The sequence below is a fragment of the Dermacentor variabilis genome, chromosome 1 (assembly GCF_050947875.1).
Source record: "Dermacentor variabilis isolate Ectoservices chromosome 1, ASM5094787v1, whole genome shotgun sequence".
NCBI classification, from domain to species: domain Eukaryota; kingdom Metazoa; phylum Arthropoda; class Arachnida; order Ixodida; family Ixodidae; genus Dermacentor; species Dermacentor variabilis.
Window position 1 is genome coordinate 190,451,819 of NC_134568.1, and position 26,635 is coordinate 190,478,453.

Consider the following 26,635-nt stretch of genomic DNA (forward strand, 5'->3'; position numbering starts at 1 on the left):
CAATGACATCACCAAGCACTACCAGCTAGGCAGGCGGTTGCTGCCCCCACCTCACGCCATGCTGAAACATCGCCAGGCAGTCGTCTGGCGACAATTGGAAACACAAACCTTCCCCAGCCCGGTGCAATTGCAGCACATTTTCCCCGTGCAATACCCGACTGCTCTTTGCAAATTATGTCAGGAAACTAGAGTGACGCTGTCACACATGTTGTAGGAGTGTCGTGTTACATCAGCTACAATGGCAGTAGCTCCCGAGGCTCTTGCGTCGAAGTGGGCCACCGCTCTGCGCAGCTCCAACCTCAAGACACAAGAGTGGGCGGTCCAGCAAGCCCGAGAGGTGGCGAGGAGGCAAGGCCTCGAAGTCCGCTCATGGGAGACCTGAGCCCAGGTCGTCAAATTTGCTGGATTCAAAATAAAGTTGTTTCCATCCATCCATCCATCCAACCATTGAAGACATGGAACTGCACCATTCTGTATACATGTACAGAAAGATGCAGCATACCCTGTAGCATACCCTGTAGCTTTGGTTGCAATGTATATGATTTTTGAGATAGAGTATCAAAAGCTATACACAGAGCCAATCACCTGCCTATTTTTATTTTTGCAGTTTGTTGATCTTGTTGGTGTAGGTGGTCCTGTTGGTGTGCACTTGCTGTAGAGGCACCACTGAAATCCACCTCGCAGTGAATTTCAGAATTGTGGGTGGGAGAAGGAGCACGGCTCCTTCTCCCGCCCACAGGAGCGGGCTGCAAGTTTCCGTTCTTGCACTTCAAAGAAAATTATTTCTGTTGTGATAGTGCGCACTAAGGAAACGCTCTACGAGAGTGGACACATTTGCGATGCGATTGTGATTTGAGATGGCCAAGTTCACATAAGTGTGAACTGCTTTTTCTAGACAAGCATGACAGGGCCCAGGTACGACTCTGTGAATCCGAAATAGCAACAGCTGTCGTGTGTTTGTTTCCAACATAAGGTGCACACAATTACCAACCTGTTAGGAAAGCTCAAAAGGGCAGACTGGTGGGCTAGTTGGTATGACATTATTTACGCAGTAGCACAGAAGTGCATGGACGATCAAAGAAGGTGCATCACGAGTGATTATGTGAGCACAGGAACAACGTGGAAAAACTAGCCCTATCAGGTCACCTTGCCGCACATTGCGCACGCTGCAGATGCAAGCCTCTATTTTATTGCACTAATTCGCTGGCCAGACACCCTGACCAACTCACCAGAGAAAATAGTAGAAGCTGCAGAGATTAGGAATAGGGATGTGTTAGTTGCCCGTCAGTCTCCTTAACGGAGAAAGAAATATTTTTGTCACGTTCGCTGCCTGTGCCATTTGATCTTGCTGGGTTGATTTGTGTCTTCCTTGTCCCTTCCTTTTGTGCGGTGATATATATATATATATATCTGCTCTCGTGCAATAAACACTCAGTTATTAGTTAGCGCTGTGTCCTGTCCTCATCTTTCGCTGTCCATGTGCTTCTGCGCTACTGTATAAATAATGTTTGAAAAGCAACGCTTTTGAAGCTGTTGAAAATCAAAGCTTGCTAGCTTTTACTAAATTACATGGTCCACGGTGTGCATTTTTAACTGTACACTTCACATGCCATTCATTTCACCAGTTGTGGGCTCAGACGGTGCCACATAGCAGTTGCCGCCAGGATTGGACACTTGGAGTGGTGGAGAGAAAAAAATATAGTGGTAAATGAAAGGGGTTATTACTAAATACAGCCACACTGCAGGCTCAAGAAAGATGCGAACAAGCACTCAACGTAATGTTGTGAGTACAGTACCCACTAAGCTAAGAGAGTCCGTAGGATAAGAGAAGACGCAGAGAGAAGCTGTATGCACAGCTGTATATACGGTTTCTTTCTTGTAACAACAGTAGGATTTGTCTATGCTTAGTGACATGCAGTATCACAAATGACATTCATAGCCTTATATTTGCTCGCAATAGTCATTTCCTGCTGTACATAGCCACGCTGGATACATATCTTACAGATTGCAGTTTTCATTTTGGCATCATGCCTTCAGTGCTTTTTAAAGACCAAGATATCAGCAACAGCTGCTATTTATTTTATGTAGAAACGAAAGTGCCAGTTAAAATTATCAGTGATCCTTGCATGAAAGAGGATCATAATATAAATTCATGGACTTATGTGAATGGATTATTTATGTTAGTAAAATTTAATCTTTCATGCAGGTAAAATAATAAACATTGATGCATATACACAAAAAGGCAACAAAAAGCATTGACTATGTCATGCAATGGGTGAAGTGTCTTGTTCCGCCAGTTTTCGCACGTTTCTGAATAGTATTTCTGTACCTTACAAGCACTCACACTCAGGATGTCGCTAATAGTTGCAGATTCAACATGCATGCTCTAACATAGAGTGTGCTATGAAAACCACGAAGAAAATATGTAATCAGCCTATATCAGGCTGAACGGAGCATCCCTGGCTTCTTCCGTCCCCCCCTTTTGGCCATAAGAGCCCATTAATCATCTTCCGTCCCCGATTTTCAGCGCTGTATACAGTTGATGCAACGGGTGCGAACGTCACCCTCTATACCAAGTGTTGTAACTTTCGAATTCACAACTTTGGACACAACTTATAGCAATGCTTGGCTATGGTTGGCTGTGATTGCAGATTGAAGAGCTTGGAGGAACAGCTGGTACTGCAGCAGGCCAGAGAACGGGAAGAAACTGCTGCTTTGGAAAGGATGGTGCAACAAGTAGAATGCAACCTTAAAACAGCCTTGGTATGTCTACTGCCATGCACAAAATGCTGACTTTGTCCACTTTTTGGTTTCTCATTGCAGGGTCTTGACAATATGCGCGTCCTAGTGTATTTTACAATAAAGAAAATGTTCAGCCAGTTTCAATTGCTAGTAGTAATCCCCTGCGATTTTAGAGTCACTTTTGCCGATGCACCAAACACAATTTACATCATCATTGTCAAAACACGGTCTAGTTGGCTGTATGCTAGAACCATTTGATTGCTATCAGCATAAATTAAAACATAAACAAGTCGAAAGCAACTGGAATGAATCCTTGCATTTCCAGGTTTGCCTGCTTTGTAACAGTTGCTTAATTCAGGCTCTGAAACATAGCTACATTCAGGGCTACACCATCCTTACAGACTGTCTACTGAGCACTTGGACATGGAACTCCCATGTAATTACGTGTAAGTGATGTTCTGATCAGTTTCTTTTTTTCCTGATGCCTGCACTTAATTTTTGCTGTTAGTCTTTTCATGGCAATAACAGAGATGCTATGTTGGCTTGCAAGCATTGTGTTGATTATCTGCAAATTCAGGTTGCGTCTGTCTCTGTAATACAGTAGATGATGTGTGGGAGCACTGATCATGCTCTTCATCCCTGCGCACTATGTAAGCACTGCTTCCTCATGCAGATACATTTTATATGCATTTATATTTGCATTTTATTTCATATATTGATTTTTATGTAGTAACTATAGCAAATTTTATATGTAGAGTATGGAACTGGTTATAACAATTAATTTGGCTACTGTCCTGAAGGCTTACTACAAGTTACAACAGAAGAGTAACAGAGGTGTTTTAACAGTGCGAGGCTGCCGTGGAGAGAGTGCCATTGCAACTAGCATTCGTTTCTGGCGCTCGCTGATAGATGACGCAGGTCATTCGGGGTTCGTTGTGTACATTGCGTAAATAGCAAAAATGAAAGAATTGGGTCATTTTGCATGCCATTTCGCAGTGACGGGCTAGGTTTCTAGCGCATAGTGAGGAAAAAAAGAGTTCTGTTTCCTGTGAAAGTGGGCTTTATTAAAGCTCATCCAAGGGATCAAAAGAGGCTCTGTATGAACTGTCCTATCTCTTGACATCAACAACACAAGCTCGGGTCTCGCGCCGAAGCGATGGCAGTGCCTACAGCGCAGCATGTACATTTCCCATTACAGTTGCCCCTGTGGTGAAAGTGAATCGTTTTGGTGACCTAAGGTGATGACACAATGTGGGGGTCCTTTTACAGCTTTAGGCAGCTGATGTGAACCGTCTTGAGAGCATGGCAGCACTTGTCCGACGATGGCTTGACCGGTTTGACCACATAGTTCACAGGCGATGTATACTTGGCGATCCAGTACGGACCCCGATATTTTGGAGCAAGCATTAGGCTAAGGCCTGGAGAGTGCAATGGCAGCTGAAGCCAGACGTGAGAATCCACGACAAAGGACGGCACGGTCTGATCGGGATCGCAGCAATCTTTATGGATGCCTTGGGAATCAGACGTGAATGAGTGAGCCAGCTGACGGAACTCTCCAGCATGCTGGGCAACTTCTGAAAGAGGAGTGAATTCAGAGGCGTCCAGGTGATACGGAAGTACAGTGTCGAGGGTAGAGGATGGTTCACGTCCATAGACACGAAAAAATGCTGAGAAGCCTGTGGTAGCCTGAGTGGCGGTATTATATGTGTATGTGACAAAAGGGAGGACGTCATCCCAATTGGAATGGTCAGACGCAATAAGTAAGAGTGCGGTTGAAATGTTCCATTAGACTGTTGGTCTGTGGGTGATACGCTGTAGTGGTGCGGTGAATAGTGTGGCACGGTGCTAGTGGCTCATTAATAATGTCAGACAAAACATGGCCTCGGTCTCTGAGCAGTTCTCGCGGTACACCGTTGCCGTAAGATGAATGTGATGACTTCGTGAGCAGCAGCTGAAGGATGTGCAGCAGTTTCAGTGTATCTTGTCAGATGGTCTACTGCGACATTTATCGAATGATTTCCATTAGCAGTACATGGAAGGGGCCCATGAAGGTCAATACCAACTCGGTCAAGAGGACGGAGCTGTTATGTCATCAGCAGTGGAGACTTCTCGTGGTGGCTGTTATGGCATACGAAATGCTTGGAAGCCATAGCTATGATCTTGCATGGTGCCCATGAATGCCAGGAAGTGCCGGCGGCAAAAGCATGGTACATGCCCTGGGTTGCTGCAGGTATAGCATATTGGGCGACTGTCAGCAGTGCACCAAGGATTTGCACCCTGCTTCTATGCACCGAAAAAGGAGCCACTGGCTGTCAAGGCAAAGGCAGAGGAGAGAACACCGGCAGATGAGGCGCTGAAGACAGAGGGGAGAAACCTGGCAGACAAGGTGCCTGTACAGCAGTTTCAGCATACGTCAGAGGGCAGCCACGGGAGCCAGCTGACATGGAGGTGTAAGGGCTTCGGTCACTTGCTCTTGAATCATCTCTCGGATCGTTGGAGCCAAATAGTGGGAAGGCTTCTCCGTGGTCGGAAAAATGAAGAGCTTTCGTGCGACCTCCTCACACACAAATGATTTAATCTACGTCAGCAGAGTTGTTTGGTTGTTGCCAATAACCAATGCTGCTAACGAATCTTCTGTGGGTGTTGGGTGCCTAGCTAAGATGTATTGTTTCTGTAGTTAGTCAAAACTTTGGCAGCAATGGTGTGTGGATCATTTGCTAACAACATTTGAAAGGCTTCCTCATCAATGCCTTTCATAATGTGCTTTGTCTTGTCTTGTTCTGCCATTGACGGATTCACAAGCTTACACAAGTCAATGACATCTTCGATGTAACTTGTGAAAGCTTTACTAATATTGCGTGCGCCAACATAACTATTGTTCAGCGTGAAACTTACTCACAGCAGGGCGCCTAAACACTTCTGCGAAAGTTGTCTTGAATGCACTCCATGTGGTAAAATTGTTCATGGTTTCGGAACCAGAGGTTCACGACACTGGTCAAGTAAAAACATGTGCAACTTGGTGGCGTCAGCCCACTTGTGTTGGCTCACCCGTTTGTAAGATGACAACCATCCTCCATGTCATGATCATTGTTGCTGCTAAAGATGGCAGGATCACACTGGCATAACACACCAGAAACAATGACCACTGGGGGCTATGGTATATCTTCCTGGGTGGTTTTGTTAGGCATGGTTACAGCAGTGGGCAGTGTCCGGCTTCGGAGTTCCAGTTTTCAAGATTACTCCGCATTTCCACCAAATAAAAGGGGGATTTATTAAAACTCGTCCAAAGGATTGAAAGAGCCTCTGTATAAACAGTCCTAGCTCTTCGCATCAACAATATGAGCTCGGGTCTCGCGCCGAAGTGATGGCAGTGCCTACAGCGCTGCATGCATGTTCTCCACTACACCTCTTGTAATGTGGTGTACAAATCTTGCAGACGAAGTTCTCACTGTTTTCTATGGCAAAATCCAATAATGATCTAAAACAATGGAGGCATGCAATTTGCAGAAAGGATTGCGCTCTTCAATTGGCAGGTTATGTTTGTGAAAGACATTTCGAGCCCGGCTGTGTGCACGAGGAATGGACAGCACAGTACATACAGCACAGATTTAGAAGAAGGTAGAGATACAGGGAAAAAAGCAAGGTTGCTCCAGCTTGCCTGTTGGAGATTTTCTTTATTTCAAGCTTGCCTTGCATAGGTTGGCACAATAAGTGGCTACTTAATCGTACAACTTACAAGGCCAGAAAGCTTTATCTGTAATAGTCCTAATTGACAGGGCCTAATAAATATTTTTATTATTTTGTCAGCAAGAATCATCACACTCTATATATGCGCTAATATAAATTAGACTGATATGTGCACCTACACACTGATATGTACCCAATCCAAATTCCTATTAGACTGGCAGGAAACTAATAAAGAATTGTACTAGACTATTATAAGCTCCTATTACACTAATAAATATCTTGTAACATGAAATAGAAGAATTTATTGAACTAATACAAACATGTATTGAAATTTTCACTAGGGTTGTAAATTGGAAATGCCCAAAGTGACATCAATGCCGCTCTTTTGAGTAGTGGGGCTGCGAAAATTGCTATATTGAATACAAGAACAATGATAGAGTGATGAATTTGGATGTTACAATCCTAGAAAATAAACACCACCATGTATAAATCATTGCACAAAGCATTTTCTGCTTTGCAGAATCACACAAATGGTGATGCGCTTAAATGTGACATCTATGTGTTACACTGATGTGTAAGAATCTTTCCCTTCCTCTAATGCCATGTGTTATATTAAGCAGCTCCCTTATAGGTATTCGGCTGCCTTTAATCAGTACTCCTAGCTTCAGTTTACGATCATAATTATCAGGGTGTGATCTGATGTACTATAAATTGCCGAGCATAGCAGCGTATTGCTACATTTCTTTTTATCATGTCCATTTAAGTGCACATACAGTCACGGAAATGTCTTACTCAGCACAAAACAGTCCACAACTGGCGTTTGAAAAATAAAGTATGAAAATTAGCTTTTGAATGCATTTTACAAGTTATTTTGCTTGCTTGTGCTTTTCTAAAGCTTGTACATCAAACCAGAAGGACCCCAATGGACGGACTATGCTCCCGTGCCATTAGTCATAGAAAACGAGCAAGATTAGTGAGCTTCTCTTTCATTTGAAGGCCTGTGCACACACCTCTTATATTTTCGAACCGTGCTACAACCCTATAGCATCCACCAGGATGCAGTGATATGCTGTTACAATGACTGGATTTTCCAGATTTCAGAGTATTATAACAAATGGATTATTATGTGTATTACCTTGCCTCCAATAGAGTTTTCTATACTAGAGAGTTGAAAGACCCTTAGTATGAAGCATTTTACAAGTTTTGCCAGTTAGATGTCTTGGTCAGTTTAATCAAAGTTTACTGATAGCAGAGTGTGAGGTTGTAATGTATTTGTAACTGTGTTATGTCATAGGCCTTTCAAACAAGAGTTGCACATTCAGAACAAGAGATGTCACTGCTTATTTATCAAAATACATTGGTATCAAGTTTGATATTTAAAAAATCCGAGGACGAATTAGCACTTCTTATGAGTTGTGAATACGAAAACATTTATGTCCAATTGGACACCGCTGAGCGTTCCTTCAAGTTATGAACTCCTCATGGGCAAGCGAGTGTGTTTAGGCACTTGGTGCATTTGATTTGGCCTTACCAAGGCACAGTTAGAATGCAGGCGAGAGCTTGCGTGGACAAGAAGGCATTCCCTTTTGCCCGTTCTGCTCCATAGAGGCGCGCTTGTGCTGTGGTGCCTCTATGGGAATGGGAATTTGCCTGCCGTTTCACTGCTACAGTTGAGAGGTGCCAGCTTTTTCGCTCAATAAGCTATTTGATGTTTTCGCATCAGTAATTATTGACTGCTTAATAACTTTTTTGTTGTCATGCTTGTCTTTTTTTCTAGGAGAGGGCATCCACTGCTGAGGAGCTGGCCTACAGTCTTAAGCAGGAAGTGAAAGCACTACAGGTACTTTGTTTAGGTACTTTGTTCGTGAAATTCATTATGCAAGGTTTACTGATTTATTTTAACGTAGCAGGTTGAAATGTAGCCCACACAAAGTGAGGCTGTTAATGATCTATGCACAAGAAATTGATGTATGCACTTTAAAAGCTAATAATGCGAAATTAATAATTGTGCATTGATGGCCCTTGATGGCCAGGAACCTCCCATTCATTTGATTACATACAGCACATTTAGCTAAGTGGACGACTTTTGTGTAGAATAAAGTACAGGTTGTTTTAGTGATGACTGTCTTTAATCGTGAAAAGGGATTTGGCATGAAGTGATAACGTTTGCTGACTGAAAGTGACAGTCAGAAATTATGAGATAATTGCCAGTGAGTTCTTTTAGTTACTAATATTTTTTTGATATTTTAATTACAACATGCCAACACATTGCAGTTGTGAAGTTGAAGTTCGTCAGTGCTGAAGATGTATTCACTTAATAAAAACCCAAAGGCAAACATATTTTGAAATAGCTGTTGCAAAACTTACAGTGAACTGCATTGGTATTCCATTTTACCATAAAACCTTTATTAAAGGGCCCCTGAAACACTCTTTTAAGTAATCATAGAATGGCCTCACTAATAAAGGATGTTGTCTCATGAGTCTCATGTCACAAAAATCTTTTAAATCCTTCAAGTATAAGTGGAGTTATTGCACCAATTCCTTTCTCTCTCTTTTCGTCTCTGCTAGCGCGCTGGAAGCTACACAGAGGAGAAGCCAAGAGGGTAAAGCCACGCCCAAAAGTTAGTGTCGCGGCAGTGAAAGGGCTCGTCGTGGCACTTCATGGCAGCTGTGGTAGACTACACTATGCAACACGCTGCTGCTATCTCGAAGACCATGCATAGCAGATGCATCTGTGCGCATCTTTCGTGTGTAGGCCAGCAGTGCAAAGATGAAATAATTTTTCTGTATTTTTTAGATTGCAATAATATGTATTTCATTTAGTTAACTCAAAATTAGCAATTATGTATCCCTGAGAATGTTCTCGCAATCACAAAATCAGCCAATAGCTGTCGGTGGGTCTAGCTGCTTGCGATGACACTGCATGACGACATTGCAGAAGCGAGAGTGAGAATTTTTTCACTGTTTTCAACACAAAATTTTAAATTCCATGCTGCATTCAGTGCAGTACCGTATTTACTCGCAAAATGAACTTGATTTTTTGTATAATAAAATTGATGCAAATTCAGGGGTGCGATCATTACACGGGTTAAATTTCCCGCAAAAAGAAAAAAAAACATTTTTCATCCCGCGTTTGCTGCGAGATGACAACAGGTCAACATATAGGCAGCTGCCGCCGTATGTAGTGCGGGACACCAAAACAAAAATGGCGGCCGGTGGATCAAGCCGAACGCGCCGAACGTGATTTTTTTTTCTTCTCGTGTGTACATTACGTGTATTGAAACAGTTTCTTCTGTATCAGTAATGAATACTATCGTTAATATCGGCAAGTTTGAGGCAATAACGTAGCCATGTCCACTTTGAGGGGACACAAACAGATTGGCGCGCTTAGCTGCCAGTGACATAGGAACACATGGCAGTCATGCTGCGGAAACTGCAGCATTTGCCTTCACTACTATTCTAATACGGCAGGTTTTCGCTAAGGGCGGGCGAATATCTTAGCTGTGTTACAAGCGTCAGCGTATGAATGGGGTACACTTCTAACGTATCAGTGTAGACATGGCTGCTATCGTTGCATGCCCACGAGTGCAGACGAGAAGAATCAAAAGGCGCCTTTTTTGTTGTTGTTGACCACAACCATTATAAAGCCTACACATAATAAAGGCAAGTTTGGTTGTAGCTTTTTTTTTGTTGTCATGAAAGTGCGGAAAGCGATGAGAAGAATGAAATGGGGCATCTGCTTAAGAATGTTGGGTGCGTGCAGACCGCTTGGTTTGTCTTGAAGACTCGTTCACGTAGCATTCGGCAGATGGTAAGCGCGATCATTATTAGCTAGACTTGGCACACAACATATTGCTTCAGCAAGTTTGGGTTGCTATCATTACACGGGAAATATTTAAAAATCAAATTTTGACGACAAAATTCAGGGGTTTGATCATTACGAGAGTGCGATCATTATGCGAGTAAATACGGTAATATTTGACTCGCACGTTCGCAGACGCCTGTTGTACAGAACAACAATTTTTTCTTGCTATGTTCAAAAAGTGTTTCAGGGCCTCTTTAAGTACTGTAGGACGAAACTATATATTTGCTTATTTATATTTTGCTTAAGATTTACTTACAGGCCTGGTAAGAGGCATTGGGTAATAAATGAGTATATTTGATGGGTATGTAACAAAACATAATATGCCTAAATGAAAAATAGACAGTAGTGTAATAATGTATACTCATCATTTTATACAAACAGAGCAATGCACAAAAATAATAGGACATCATCATATGCAACATCAATGTGTTTTGTTGTTAATTTTTAAGCAGATATAACTTCAAACTGGTGCTTGTGCTTGTCTTAGGATTCCAGCTAAGTGTGCATATCTTAAGCACCAACCAGCTTCAATTCTACAATTCCAACATATGCACTAAAGTCATTAATAAACATAATCCATAAAATTTTCTATTTAGATGTCCCAGACTGCAGTGACTCTTGATTACCTTAAGGGGGGACGTGGGGATCAGATTGCAAGAATCGAAAAAAGAAAATAGATTTTTGGCAACGATGCGTTTTGGTATCTGCAATGCTTAATCTACATTGTATCAAAATGGTTTGGCTGAAAACGCACTAAAAGTGCCTGAAAAAAATTTATCAGTGCGCAGGGCGAGAAAACAGCTTTAAATTGCGTAAAATCACCGCAGTTTGCTGACCCCTAACTCATCTTTCCCGCCACCGAATGCTGTCATCTTAGTATCCTTCGAAAGCTCAAAGTTTCGCCATTCCGTTTCTGAATTCTTCGGTCGTCACCATCTTGTAACAAACACACAAACACAAAAGAAGCACGAGTCTACTAGAGGTGGTCACACGGGCCCTGCGATGAAAGCGGGCCTCAGATTGGTTGCCGTGCTGAAAGGCATCTCGCCATTGGTTGCTGCTGCGGCAGCGGGCAAGCTGGTAACCATAGCGGACCGCAGTTGTCTGCTTTGCAAACCACACCGGCGTCTTTCTTCATTCGGCACTCGCACAATTCAGATTTCTGAAAGCCCCCAGGTCAGTGATGGATCGTCGCTCGTTCGAAAAGAAATTTTCGGTGAAGCACGCCTTCGGAAAACGGAAGCAGCGCAAGCCTCCTAGGGTGAGAAAAAGACGGTGGCCAGCTGGAGAAGTGGAGCACCCGACTGAACGCGCGGATAACGTGCCGCGTTATTTTGCACCGTGCGATTCCAGCAGCGAAGCTGACAATCGCCCTGTGCCATCGACACTGATAACCAAGCCACCGGAAGACGTGCCAACGGAGGCTCTCGCACCTGTGTGTATGGCCGCACGAGTCAGCAACCGAGATCGCATCGTTAGAGGCGACGCTGGCCGAACGTCACCATCGCCAGCAGAGACGGTTTACCCTGTTTCTGACACATCGTGCCACAGGGACACGCAGCCTGTGAGTGAGCCCCAACCGTCGACGAGCTACAGTATGGTGACTCAAGGTTCACCAGACGAATCGTCGCCCAAACGTTGCACGATTCAGACACGCCTCGAGCTACGTTTCGTGTCAGCAGTGACGGCAGAAGCGCAGGCACACTGCGTTCGCGACTCCCTTCGCGCAGTGTCCGCAACTGAGCGGAAGTTCAATTTGATGGACCAGCAAGGCCAAGAACAAATTTCGGCCCCTTGTGACAGTGAGTTCATTATTGTGCAGGTTTCCACAATGAACTCTTTGATCTCTAAAACTCTGGGCCCAAGATGCCAACAGCGTTCTGTGGGTGTACACTGCGATACTAGGCTCAGTCTGGCAGTGAAAATGGTGCTGTCATGCACTACCTGTGGCCCTATTGAGTCCCAGTGGTCCTCTCAAAGGAAGGAAAGTGCAAAGGTGTTTGATGTGAACATTCGCTCAACGCAAGCTGTTCAAGCAATAGGGAAAGGGCAGACAGCTCTGCGATTTCTGGGCAACAATGAATGTGTCTCATCGTGGTTTACACCGCAAAACATTCCAGGGCCGCTTGAAGGGGCTGTTCAAGCCTGCTGCAGAGGAGGCTGCCAACAACATCTTTATGGATGCTGTAGCTGCTGTGAAGAAGGTTTACAGTGAGATGGAGGTTGGCTTCACTAAAAATGTGACCATTGTTTATGATGGCACTTGGCTCACACACGGTCATGGCTCCCACATCGGGGTTGGATGCGTAACAGAATTCCACGCAGGGCTTGTGCGGGACAGTTGTTCTGTCAAACTTCTGCTTTGGGTGTAGCCTGGGCCCAGCAGAGAGTGACCCCACATACTTTCAGTGGAGGCAGCAGCATCAGTGTCAAAAAAATACTGAAGTTGGCTCTGGGCAAACGGAAGTGGAGGCCGCATTGCAGCTTTTTGGCCATTCATTGGCCAAGAATGATTTGTGATATACTGCAGTCGTCTCTGATGGAGACAGCCGTGTTTTCCAGGCGTTGCGAGATGAGCATCCATATGGGTTTGTAGCAGTCACAAAAGAAGACTGCATAAACAATGTGAAAAAAAGAATGGGCACTGGCCTTCGCTCCATTGTGAGCAAGGCCAAGAAAGAGGAACCACTGGAGCTCACCAACTACTATGGCCTGGCTCTCAGCAAGAACACTAACGATGCTGCTGCAATGCAGAATGCTGTCATGGCCACATATTATCACGTGACATCTACCGACAGTGACCCCAACCATGAGCTGTGCCCCCCTGGCCCTCTCAGCTGGTGTGAACAGAGAGCAGCAGGAGCGAAAAAAGAAGCACAGCCTGCTCACAAACACAAGTTTATGAGCAGAGTTGCCCAAGCCATGCTGCCTTTGTATCAACGTCTTTCAGAAGTCCACTTGCTGGAGCGCTGTTATCTGGTCAACATTGTCAAAGAGTGAGCATGCGTCATGTTTTGCAGTAGAAACAGCAGTAAACGAGGCAGTCGTGAAATATAATTTAGGGAGCCAAAGAGCTTACTCGGAAATGTGTGCTACCTTGGATGTACATCCTGGTGCCCTTGCCGTCCAGAGGGCTCAAGAAAAGGATAAAGAACGCCTGAAGAAGGCATCCAAAGCCCACCAAACAAAGAGGCAAAGGTGTAAGAAGATGCCTGACAACAATGATTCAAAATATTACAGCCCTGGTGCTTTTTAATAAATTTGCAGTGCTTTTAAAGCTTTGCAGCCAGTTTTCTCAATTGCATTTTCTTTTTGTCAATCACCTTGCTTGTGGAAAGCGTAGCACGACAATGGCTGGACCGATTTTGGTCCAGTTTGTTTCGCTGTGATCCATAAGCTGTGCTGTACTTAAAGACAGTCTTGAAATGTTTCTTTATCTTTCCATTATTTAATTATTTCACAATAACTACATGGCTCCATGCAGTGAAGCACAGTCATGTGCATGTTATATTGAGCAAAAAATTATTAGCACACTAAAAAAAAAATTGAACACTGTCTTGGTGTAGATTAGACATTCGGGCAAACGTAAAGTATTCCCAGCTCCCATCATGTTTCGTTACTGCGCCGGGCTTTCCACAAGCAAAAACCTTATAAATTCTTATAAAACAAAAACTAATGAAGATATCTTTATAAAATTTCAAATGTGTCTCTTTATTGTAATGTGCAGTGTGTGTGATTTCAGCCCTTTCTGTCAAGAAACAAAAAAGTTAGTTCTGATCCCCTCCTCCTCCCTTAACAAATTAACCAATGTGAACAGCAGATGTGTACCCTTGACCCTTAATTACATTTATGGACTCCCATTTCAACTTCAAGTGTACAGAAGACTCTTTCAGTCTTTCTACTCACTTTTTTTTTCATTCGCTGAGTAATGTTGGGAGCCTACATTGTATTTAATGCAATTCTTTTCTATAGCAAAGCAGGATTCATTGCTGTATCATATACAGTCTACTCTCGTTACAACGGACCCGTGTACAACAGAGTTTCCGATATAACGGACTATATTTCAGCCTTAGTTTGTTCTACCTGTTTAAATTAATGCAACGGAGTTCGCTCTTAATGGACTGTGCTACAACGGACTGTCGGCTACAGCGGATGAAATCAGTAGACAATCTTTGTCAAAATTGGGCATATAAAACGGACTTTTGCGGTGTCGACACGGGTTGGCAACTGACTTGTGAGGGTCAGCTGACAATCACGGCTCAATATCTTGCGTGCGAGGGAGGGAGGAAAGTCTGGGTGGAAGCGCGCCGTTTTTCACATGCGAGGCATGGACGTGGCTGCTGTTAACAGCGCGGGTGCCGTATCTTGAAAGCGATCTGCGATGTGAACAAAGTGCGCCCAGTGCCAGTAGCTTCGTATGTGCTGTAATTTCGACGTTTAGTTCGCGTTGAAGTGAGACAGCATGAAGGTCAATTCGCTCACTGCTGCTGCCGTGCTTATCTTGCTTAATTTGCTATCGCAATCGGTGCTTCGCCTTTGGGTGAAACTGTGACTTTCTCTCTCTCTCTCTCTCTCTTTCTACTTTCGGCATTCGCCATTGACTCTTTGCAATAAATTTGTTAGACATCGCGACGAACGTTGTAGATGTGAGGCGTCTCGGATATTACAGACTTCGGATAAAATGGACGTTTTTTGTCGGATTATCAGGGCCTGTTGTAATGAGTCGACTATACTATGTACTCTTCTTTTCACACATGTATACATGAAATTAATTTAACAGCACTATTAATTTTGCTTTCTGTAGCCATATTCAGAAGTAGGGGGGTGATTTAGCAGTGAAAATATTAGCTCTTCGCTTGTGTCATATGGCCATGGTGTAGTGGTTAAAATTCTCAGCTTGAAACCTTATGTCCATGAAACGACCCCCTTTACCTTCAGTAAAGAGGATCATCACAAGTTGAGGCATAAACGGTTTCAATGCACAAAAATGAAAATAAAGGAAAGGTAAGGATGACTGCTTAGTGGCTTGCCCTATTACTTTGTAATTATATTCAGTTACGTTTTATCCCATAGATGCATAGACATCTATGGCCAACAGTGAGTGAGTCCTGGCAGTAGCAGACAGCATGTCTGCACTTACAGGAGCTGCCAAAGTTCTGGCAGATACTGCTGTGCCACTGCCATCCAGTGGAGAGTAGGAGAGTTGGTTGGGAGAATGCAGCATGAGCTTTGGCCATTCATTGCATGGTAGAGGCAAGGGCTTGGGAATCGCCATCCAATTGCAGTGGAGTGGAGGAGGAGAGTGAAATTAATTCAGCAGGCCAGGGATGTGTCATGAGGAGAAATTAACAGTGTAAATATCTGCTAGCTCATTGCTCATTATTGAACACAGTGTTCCATATTAAGTCTGTCAAACATAATGTTTCCTCAATTCTTAAATATGCTTTGTCAGGGCCTTGGAAGTTCTTGAAAGCCTTCAACTTTTTCCACAATAGCAGCTAGAATAAACCCTGTGTGTTTTCAGGAACATGGTGCATGCTCACAAGAGGGCTTTTGTAGTCCTGTTCATGTCAACACAAACTCTGTCAGTTGCAGTCCCCACTTGAGGGTGTACAAAGTGCTGTCAATGCCACCTGTTTCTACAAAAGCTGTTCTCTCTTGGCTCCAGAACTACATGAACAATAAAACTCCTTCACACTTGCGTACAATGCATGTGCTTGGATGATAGCTCAATGTATTGTACATTGGGGCAGTTAGCTATACTTGTGGTTTCTGCTGACTGAAATTAAAGTCCACTGCTTGAGCAAAGTATTTTTTTTCTTTCTCTCTTTTTATTTGGGTAAATGTATGATCTGTGTTGTATGACAATGTGTTTCCATTGGATTCCTAGTGACTTTCATAGGATTGTGTATCGCTGCTCAGAAACTCGCCACATTAAGATGAAGAGGCATTCATGCTAAAGAAATATGAATTAATGCATCCATCAGGACTGAAACTACTATAAAAGGCTGTTTCATTTCTTTATAGGTATAGTTTAGCTAGGGTGGCTAGAAGTTTAAGGCGTGAAAACTGGCCACTCTGAGCTGGCTCGAATGCATTTTTTTTTTTGCCACAGCGGCACTGTAATCAGGGTCACTGTTGCTGCAGATGGCATCTGTTTGCTCATGCTAGGGCAGTTGCACTCGTGTTGCGCATTAATTTTCTCAAGTGTATGCTTCTATGTAGTCGGTCGCTTTATTGATATTAATGTCAAATAACTGCATTATCAGCTGTAGGTCAATAAATAAATAATTTTGTTGCAAATATTTTACTAAAACTATTTTCTGTTGTTAATCCAGTATGAGGCAAATGAGAGTTTGCTCCAAAGAATGGGTATTTTATGTGTATCTACCTGTTTCTCATTTTCTTATATTGTTTTGCATGATATATTTTCCAATAATGCCAGTGAACATTTGTTCTTGCAAAAAGTCTGAATTTATGGAACACACTCCAATATGTTACTGGAAAGCCATTCACGTGTATAGACGTGTGCACGCATGTAAACACACGCACGCACGCACACCAGTTTAGACTTTTGTTTTTCCTATTCACTAAACAAAATTAATCACTCTAGGCTCGCTGCAAGCACTTGGAGATGCAGCAGAATCGAGACTTGTCAGAAATGACCTCTGACCTGTCATGCAAACTACGGACTGCTGCGGACTCAGCAGAAGGTTCTCTGAGGTTAGTCCAGTGGTGTCTCATGATAAATATAAAGTGTAAAAGCTAATCAAGCGATTTTGCCTTCTGTGCCTTTCTGTTGCTGAAGGTACACATTTTCTCTATTGTAAACTTAGTTTTTGTTTTTATCTGTAGCATGTTATATGTGCCGAGTCATTGCAGCGAATGCAGCACAGTATACCATTGAACCTCATTACAACAAACAGGGATATAACAAAATAAATAAAAAATTGTGGGCTTTATACTTTATCTGAATGAGCATTTTACTGCTATAATGCAATCAAAAATGCAAGATTCGAGACAATATCAGTTACTAGCACTGGACAGCTGATGTGGTGCCACCATCGCGCAGTCATTCCGCCCACGAGGCTCGATACCACGGCTGTGTGTATTTACTGTTTACTTCTTTAATAAATAAAGCAAGTATGTACATTTCTTAATCTATTCTTGAGAGTTTTGCAATAAATCGAGTCAGACGTTTCTACAGCAGTAAAGAATAAAGATCCATTCAGCGCTTTCCTCCTAAGAGACACCAAATCATATTTCACTACAAAAATTGCAGTAGAAAAGAAGTTTTTCTTTTTGCTATTGTCTGTCCATCCAAGGCAAAGAAACATTATTCTACAGATTGTCACTGTAGTCATTGCATTCTCATCAATGCAGTTTGTCTTCTCCTTCAGTGAAAAGGTAGTTCATTAGAATTAAGCTCGGATTTGAAATAAAAATGTTGCTTTTTTTAAAGGCAGGAAAAACTGCTGTACTTACAGTGGTTGAACGCAAGTGTATATTGACTAAGAGCTTAAATTCTCTGGCCCTCTAAAGATGTGCAGCAAATAATTATCATAGCTGACAAGCTGCACAGGACGCACCGTGGTAGCCCAGTGGCTATGTCTGCGCTGCTGCTCGAGCATGAGGTTGCGAGTTTGATCCCAGTGGTAGCAGCTGCATTTCTTTGGGGACAAAATGCACAAATGCTCGCGTTCCATGCATTCGGTCCATGTTAGTAAACCCCAGTTGGTATAAATTTATTTGGAGTCTTCAACTACGGCATCCCTCATAACCCACTCTGCGATTCTAAGACATTAAACACCTTGATTTAACAAACTGCACATGGTTTCTTGAAGGAGAGGCGAGGAGAGCAACCACGCATGCGCACAGTGTGTGCCTTGACATTGTGTTATTGTAAGAATGGTCTTTGTTTTTCACTAATAGGCAGATTGCATTGCCATGCACGAATACAGGGCAGGTGGAGATGACTTTACTCACTTACAGTGACAAAATTTGACTCTAAGCGTTGGGCTTTGCGTGTGAAATAAACTACAATAAATTCATGATACGTTTTTTTTCTTGCTATTATGCACTTGGAACATGTATCCTTGGTCTTAAAGAAACATGTACTTAGAATCCTGCAGTTCGAATTGCAGTTTGTGAAGCTCCTAAATGCGCATGAGTATGAAAAACAATGTGAGCAATTGCATCGTCTGCTAGCATGGCATTCCAGATTTGGCATTTCTGCCGCCAACAGTGCTTTTCGTAGTAGTGCCGGTGGCAGCATACGCCTACTGCCTTGTTCACTTGGCAGCTCAAAAGTGTGTATTCTGGGAGCAAAAATGTCAAATACTCAGCAAGTGCAATTTGAAGAGCACATTCTGGATGTGTGTGCACATTTTGGCCAACAGCTTGACTTGGCTGGCTCGCAGCCAGCAAGATAATCTGCCAATCCTGTGCGATCACCCCTATGGCACCATTGCATATTAACGAAGGCGCAAACTGCATTTGTAAATTAGCATTGTTCACTTGCCAAATATCGGCATGGTAAGCTGCCAATAGGGCATCAAAATAACAGGAGACCCTTCGCTGGCACAACAGAGGCATCACGTATGTTAGCGTTTCTTTCACATCAACCTGATTGCAATATTTTTATAATATGAGCATGCATGCTTATAACAAACATGGCATAAAACGGTAGTATTCTTGTGCTGGGTGCAACTTCGTTATAACAAGGTTTGTCTATGTGGCGTAGGATGAGAAGAATCACAGGAGACAGGTACATGTTAGCTTGTAACTCATTTTTATTGGAAAGCACACAGCAGGCAAAGGAGTATAATATTTTGTGATTCCAAGAAAACAGATGGCTAACTACTGACAATGCATGGGTGGCCCATTAAGTGTACAAAGGAACCAGGATTACAAGCTGTCTAGAAACACCACCTCTTTATCATATAGTGCTATGAAAACGTGGCTAGCAGTAGTAGTGAAAATGTTTTTATTGAGGGGATTGCCTCAAGGCCTGTGAGACGACGGAATAAAACTATTTCCATACTCATTTCATCATAGCAGGTAGTTCAAACTGGCCTCCCATATGTAAAAAATATGGTTGATCTCTCTTTCATAGGAATTGGCAGAACACGAAAGTAAAACGTGTCTTCACCGAAGCTGTTGCTTGTTTATTGTACATGAAGAATTAAGTTGCAGGTAGCCATAAGCGGCACCCTACCACTGCACAGAGATCCTCGGCAATTGCTACACAAGTGAAAATTGTTGAACGACTTGTGACTGGGAAACATCCCTCGGAGACACTGCATTACACGTGCCAGAGCACTGCCCAAATCCACCATAAACCACAGGTGTTCGCAAACCATACAAGCGAAACCAAACGGTTATTAGTTAATAACTTTGTGAACTTGCGGTCCACTGCAACGAAAGGTGCACAATTTGCGGGTTGGCATGTTTGAGGTTTACTTGGTTCACAGCATCCTGCTGCCGAGTCACTTCCGTGAAGGTACGAGTGTTTTGGTCTGGCTCCGTAGTGTCTTGGGCAGTCAGTTGAGTTGTGACGTGCTCAGCTTCAGGAATGCAAGTGGCAGAGTTCACAGTGTGCGCCATGAATGCACAAAGGCATTCTGCTTCATGCTGGCTTGTCTCTCGTCGGACCAAAGCGAGATTCACCCATCCACGTTGTTGCCTTTCTGCGCCACTTAGCACAGCAGTTTTCTTAGTTGGTGCCATCGCAAGCGAAGCATAGGCGGCATGTAATCACTGCTGATGCATGTTGAAGCTGCACTCCGTAGGCGATTAGGCGTTACAAGCTAATCTGATGCAAAAGACCAACCATGTGCGGAAACTGCATCTTCACCTCAGCAGAAGGCCTACACCGCCTACACCAGGCTACACCGAGTTGGAGCCTCTAAAGCACTGAGACTACCGAAGCGCTCGCTGTTGGCACACGTTAGTGTCATAATGCAGTATTTCACTTCACCACTCCTAGATGGCGACGCCTTCTCTGTCAAGAGATCATATCTCTCATGTTCGTGCCGACATCACATCCACTACAGGAAGTTGATCGTGGACCCTGGCATAAAACACTTTCATGTTAAACAGGAGCATGCAATATGAAGTGCTGTTCAGCGATGTCTGTAGGCCAGAAAGGTTACTGATCCTTTGATCCTTGTTCCTTTATGCGCATTCTGGAACACCGGCACATAGTCACGCCTGTTCGTTAAATTTTTTGTGTGATCTAGCACCATGTGTTGTCGTTCTTATGTCTGCTAAGAAATTAATTGTGAATTTTGTCTGCTTCTAATGTTGTCATCTAGGCTTAGTAAGCGAACAACACGAAAGGCAGATAAAGACTTAAAAGAGAGCAGAACAACCTTGTCCGTCTTTTGTACTGTCCACTTACTGAGATAAAGTGCCAACTAGCCTAATCAGCCACCTTGCTAAGTCATCTAGTTTCCATAGTAAAGCTATGTAATGCTGCATACTTTCCAGTAAGAGTGAGTTGCAATTGAACAGCTTTCTTGTGTGCTTTTTGTCGTTGGGTTAAATGGTGCTGCATTTACAACGATGAACATCAACCAATTTGCCCAATTATTATTTTTCTTGGGCTTCTGAATTTTGGCCTCATAACCATTACATTAGGAATTTTCCTTTTTGAATATATTAGCTGTTATATTTTACAAGTAAATCTTGTGCTATGATCTTGCTTCTGTTTTATTGTTGTCGATAGTCATACTATTCTTAACATTCCTGTCTTAAGCAGTAAAAATTGAATGTAAAAATGTGACGAGTTATTACACCCACTCATGAAGAAGGGTGGTGTCGAATAACTTTTTTTACAACTATTTTAACCATTTCTCTCTCTGCCTAGGTCCCTGCTGGAAGGTGTCAAGCATTTGCGACTCTATTCTGAAATAGTTGAGAGTTGGAACAAAGTGCATGAAGACGCCTCTTGATAATTGGTTGAAGCTAAAAGCAAGTTTCAGAGGATATATGCAGGTATGGTTATTTAAACAGAGGCTTTACTTTTAGAGCTTCATCATGTACAGGAGCACTAGCCTTTGATCTGCTGAAAGGTGCATGAGCTCAAAAGTTAAAGCTTTCCTATGGAAAGAATCAAAGGTACGAGAGACTTGATGAACATATTAACAGTTGTGTTTAAATCTGCCTAACTTGGGGAACAGTTACAGCATGTAAAAAAACTGAAAATTGTATACAGCTTGTCATTTGGTTTATTTTTTTGTATTTCTGTTGCTTTCACACAGAAGCTAGCTAACTTGTGTAAATTAGAGGGTACTTTTTGGTTTTGTTTTTCATTGTCTTCGCTTTGTGATGGCTCCAGTAATTCTGGTTTTGTCGCAAAGCTTGTAAAATAGAGAGAGAAAAAAAAAATGGATGCGTGAAACAACATTGAAGTTTTCGCAACAAGCAGGCATGATAATGTACTGAATGATTTACAGATTGAGATGATGTGCAGGACCATTTGTTTCCACTTCAGGGCTTTTTTTTTTTTTAGTCAACGCTTTTGGGTGTTGATCTTCATTAAAAAAATCTGGAATCAATAACCACCAAAAGAGAAACAGCCACACAGACATAAAGTACAAAAGAGGATGGCATATACTCTTTTATTGTTTAAAACTTTTGTTGTTCAAATATTTGGAAGAGACAAAATTGTGCTGTGAGTACCTGTGCTACCTCGGTGAGAAATAGAGACAGGATCACTAGCATGGCAGAACACTAGCTCTAGGACCCAACTATTGTTTTCAGCCTCACGCGCAACCTGTACATGTGCTAAACCTACCATGTCACATTTATTGGGTTTGTTCCTGATTAAGAATATCTCCTACGTGTTTTGGACTTCATCGCCAGCACCAGAATCTTTGGTGTCCATCTAGATGGTTTGGAACATGTCTGGCATTTTGTGAATTATTATGTGAGGAAGTTTAGACCTGTAATATTGGATAAGGAACGTTTTCTTGTCATATATTGTGCCAGAGAGCAGGTTTTTAGAAAAAGCACTGTGGCAATTCAGAAGTACTTTCAAGATTGTGAAAACAGAACCATGTTTTCTTTAGGCTTGACAAAATTGCATCCACTGTTAAGAAGGCCAAGTCTTTCAACTTGAAACTGTTCTTCTTTTATTTTGTTTGGCGGGGTGGTAGAAAAATTGCAGAAAAAGGGAATTCCTTTTCATGCTGATGTTTACAAAAAATATATCTGGAATTATGTTGTAGCTGGTTATTTGCAGAATTTTCCATTTTCACTAAATTTTGTTGGCCAATTCCACATACCCAGCTCACAGGCACCAGTTCAGTTTCTGAAGGAACAGAATCCTGGCAGATGCATAGCTTTCGGTATGGACATTGAATGTTTGTAATACTCTCTGCTTTGTGACTGGTTGTTAAAGTGTGTCAAGGACCGTATTAATAAGCAAGTTCATGAATGAATTTTTACGGATAAATGTGGTATGACTGCGGAGGGTTCTCTAGAAAGCTTGTTCATGTATTTAAAGTCTATGCTGGTGGAGCGAGGAGACAGTGTTTTTGCAAAAGTCAGGAATCTGTGTCAGATCTAAAGTTGCTCCTCTCCTTAGCGACTTGTAATTGGGTGAGGCTGATTAGGAGTTAAACTGTGCTTTGGGTGACTGCAGTTTCAAGATCTTTCATTATGTTACCATTCTCTTGGTTTGCATTTCTGGTAATGATTTTGACAAGGTCACTGCATATGTGAATGCGAAATTTCATGAAGAAGGTAGGGGGTTAAGATTCACTCAGGTATTGCCTACACAGAGCTCTCTCTCTAGTTTCTAGGTATTACACCGGCTTTTTTCTATGATCCTGTGTCTTATGCTACTGTACGAGATTATCCAAACCTTTGCTGAACTTCTTCAAGCATTCTGTATTCTAAAATATGGAATAGCTATGTCATGATTGAGGTTTCCTCTCAGCAAGTCATCTGTGCACAAGATGAACATCAGCTTTATTATTCACATGTTTGTTTGAAGCTGATTTCCCTATTGTTGCCACAGCCACTTTGTATGAATGCTTGAAAAAGGTGAAAACATTTTCAGTTCATACAAGGTCGCAGAAAGCACAGAGGGTAAGAAGAATAGGGTCAAGGGTGTACCCTAAGTTCACCCTCTATCGTGCAGGCTTAAGAAAGTAGGTAGTTGATGGAGGGGGGGGGGATCAGTGTTGTATTTACTGCTGGTGAACGGCTAGGAAAGATATGCAGTGCTGTGCAAAGAAAAAAAAATATGACCTGACACTTGTCATACAAGACATATAACAAGTTTGTAGAATGCTGTATTAGAGTAGTTTATAAAATTACTGGTAGCTGTTGTCACTTTTATCTAAGGCAGACAGGTTGTTGCCTCAATTAGAGATCAAATGAGCACAAGTGATTGTTCACTGGTAATACGCTATCTATAAACTTTCAGTACACTGTCGAGAATGTGAATGTATGCCCACTTTTTGTATAGTGTAGACGTATTCAGTCACAAGAATGAAGATGTGTGTCTTAAGGTAGAAGTGTGCCTCATTATTCATTGTGGTCGCTCATGTTGAAACCAATCTGATTTTCCTTCACTAAGAAGAATTGTCATGCCTGACCCGATACATGTTAAGAATGCACACACATGTCCATGATTGACGGGTTGGCGCTGCCGTCTATGCATGCATGTTTTTTTCGTATCCTTCTTCTTTTATGGTATGGTGTGACTTTCCTTTGTTAGCCTGCATTTGTGTTGTCCTTTTCGTTCCTCTTGTGTCCATATTTTCTACACCAAACTTTTCTAAGAATGAAGAGGTTGACATTTACACAATTATCAGTGGTGTTTGGTCCCATTGACTGACCTCAGTAAAACCCATTATGCATGGTGTCAGAAGTAGGATACCAGCATGGAAATGCATGGAATGACGCTGCTCAAGCAATGGAAGTAGTCAGAGCTCTCCCAGGAAATGCACAATATACTGGGCATTCAGCAGACATGTGGTGATGGTACTTTATTACTTTACTTTGATGGTATTGGTATGTAGTTCAATAAATTAATTGAGCATTTGAACGCCACCATCAGAAAGTAAAGAATAAGTGGATACTTTTTTTCCCATTTTGTACCTCTGTTTTGTGCCTACTGCAACTCAGTATGAACTGCATTACTTTCAGACACAAACTGCGGCTTCCTGCTGACTTGGTTTTCGGCAGCCATTCGAAGAGTTCAGTGACTCTAATCCCTAGAATTGGTTGCAGACTTAATCTTAAGTCACCCACATGCTTGGTCGCAACATTTTTTGCCTGAACACATCTGGTGTGTCAAAGTGCAACAGCCAAGAATTATGACCATGTGGCTGGAGTGGACAACCTGCAGTTGGGTGATCAAGTCTAGCTATTCATCCTGGGACAAAAGCATGGATGCAGACCTAAACTCTCAGTCAGACTGGGTGGGACACTGTGACATAGTGTTTCGATTTTGTGGCTGTCATGTATGAAGTATCTGGAGAGATGCAAACATCAAGTTGTCCAGATTTACCAGTAGGCTTCCTATCATGTTTTGTTGGCCTCATTGTTGCTCTGAGGCAATGCCTCATTGCGTTGGAGGGGGTGACATGGACAGCTGTGCAAACTTACCAGAAAATGGGGACGTAGGCTGAGAAGATTGAAATGGTTGACACCAAGGACTGGCCCTATAGAAATTCGTTAACATACTATACTATAAATGGATGTCACGAGGGGAGGAAGGTACAGTAGTAAAGATCATGTGGCTTGATTTGTGTGTCGTGAACTGAAAAGAGTTTTGTTCAGGTGACACATATGTCACTCCAAATGTAGCTTTGTTTGACCGAGGGAAAAAAGAAAAAAAAAATATATATATATATATATATATATAATTGAAGCTTGATCATAGTACAGAGGGGAGGAGTGCAGCAAATTTTTGTTGGCTGATCAAAAGCACTTTTTAGAAAGTACTGCAATACATGTGAAAGCTTTAATTTTTAAAGCTTTCAGAGTCCCCTTCCTCATTAACAGAAAATAAATAAATAAAAAAAAGTTGGTACTATTCTTTTTCTTTGTTTTTCCTGCAAAGTTCTTTTCTCACAATATTTAGAAACATTACTATGATCAGCCTTTAGCCATCGACAAAATAGAGAGTGCTTGTCTGCATTTAACTTGCAATGAAGCAAAACATATAAACTTTACAATATTACAATTACAATATTCTTGCAGTCGATATGCGTAAAGCATTCGATAACGTGAAACAAGAGGCCATCTTACAGGAACTGGCAACCAGGTACCCTAGCCAAAGAACATACAATTGGATACGTAGCTTCCTCCAAAGCAGACCAATCCAGCTCCATGGCAAGGCACCGGGATGGAGTACGAAGACCTATTACTTGGATAGGGGAGTGCCCCACGGCTCCATCCTCGGACCTATGCTATTCAATCTGGCCATGACACGTGTGGCAGAAAGTCTTGAGCGAGACACTTCAGCCCGTTTTACTATTTACGCCGACGATATAACAATATGGACGGAAGCGGCGGATTATTCCGACATACAGAGCATGCAAACTGAGCTGCAAGCAGCGATCCTGAGCCTTAGCAACACTTTAGATAACCTCGGACTGCAACTCTCGCCAGAGAAGACAGAATCGATCAGCGTAGACGGAAAGAAAGCAAGCAATGTAAACAAGCAGATCACTTTACACATCGGCCAAAGCGATATTACGTCGGCCAATGGACAAATTAGGATTCTTGGAGCACAGATTGCTAGCTGCAACAGCCCCCAGCTATGGATTCGCACACTAAAGCAAAAATGGAGACCGCTGTTGCACATGGTTAGACGAATATCGAGCAAGTATGGCGGAGCGCGTCAGAAAGCGTGCCAAACGCTTGCAAAAGCGGTCGCGGTTGGAAGGATTCCTTACGGGGCACCCTTGTACGAATTCTCTGAACGAGACCTCGGCGACATCGAAAAGTTACACAGGGCCACCCTCCGTACGATCACTGGGCTACCAAAGCACACGAGGAACGAGGACCTGCTCAAGCTCGTAGCGATTCCACCCATACGGGACATAATCAGTGAAGCATGAATTCTAATGCGATCCCGGTTGGAAAACACGACCCAAGGAAAACAGATCATGGCATGGGATAAACAAGTCCATGCGAAGCCAGAGCCCGCGGAAGCGACCATAACGCCACCATGGGAAGCACCACTGGGCATACGGAGGCAACAACGCCCTATCGCCAGACGAAACGCGGAAGCTAGAAAAATATTTGAAAAGAGATTGGGATTAAGCACGCCGCAGCACACCACTGACATCTACACGGACGCTGCAATCACAAACG

General features: G+C 42.7%; 1 protein-coding gene across 3 annotated transcripts in view; it reads left to right on the top strand.

Moving 5' to 3' along the window:
* Window positions 1-25,931, top strand: part of LOC142590122 (endosome-associated-trafficking regulator 1-like) — a 67,253-nt gene extending 41,322 nt beyond the window's left edge. For all 3 annotated transcript variants that reach the window (XM_075701992.1, XM_075702001.1, XM_075702005.1), the window contains 5 exons: window positions 2,652-2,763; window positions 8,207-8,269; window positions 16,908-17,017; window positions 21,165-21,292; window positions 24,458-25,931. In XM_075701992.1, the coding sequence (XP_075558107.1) occupies window positions 2,652-2,763; window positions 8,207-8,269; window positions 16,908-17,017; window positions 21,165-21,249 (370 nt within the window). In that variant the 3' untranslated portion in view covers window positions 21,250-21,292; window positions 24,458-25,931. The remainder of the gene's footprint in view (window positions 1-2,651; window positions 2,764-8,206; window positions 8,270-16,907; window positions 17,018-21,164; window positions 21,293-24,457) is intronic.
* Window positions 25,932-26,635: the final 704 nt, after the last annotated feature.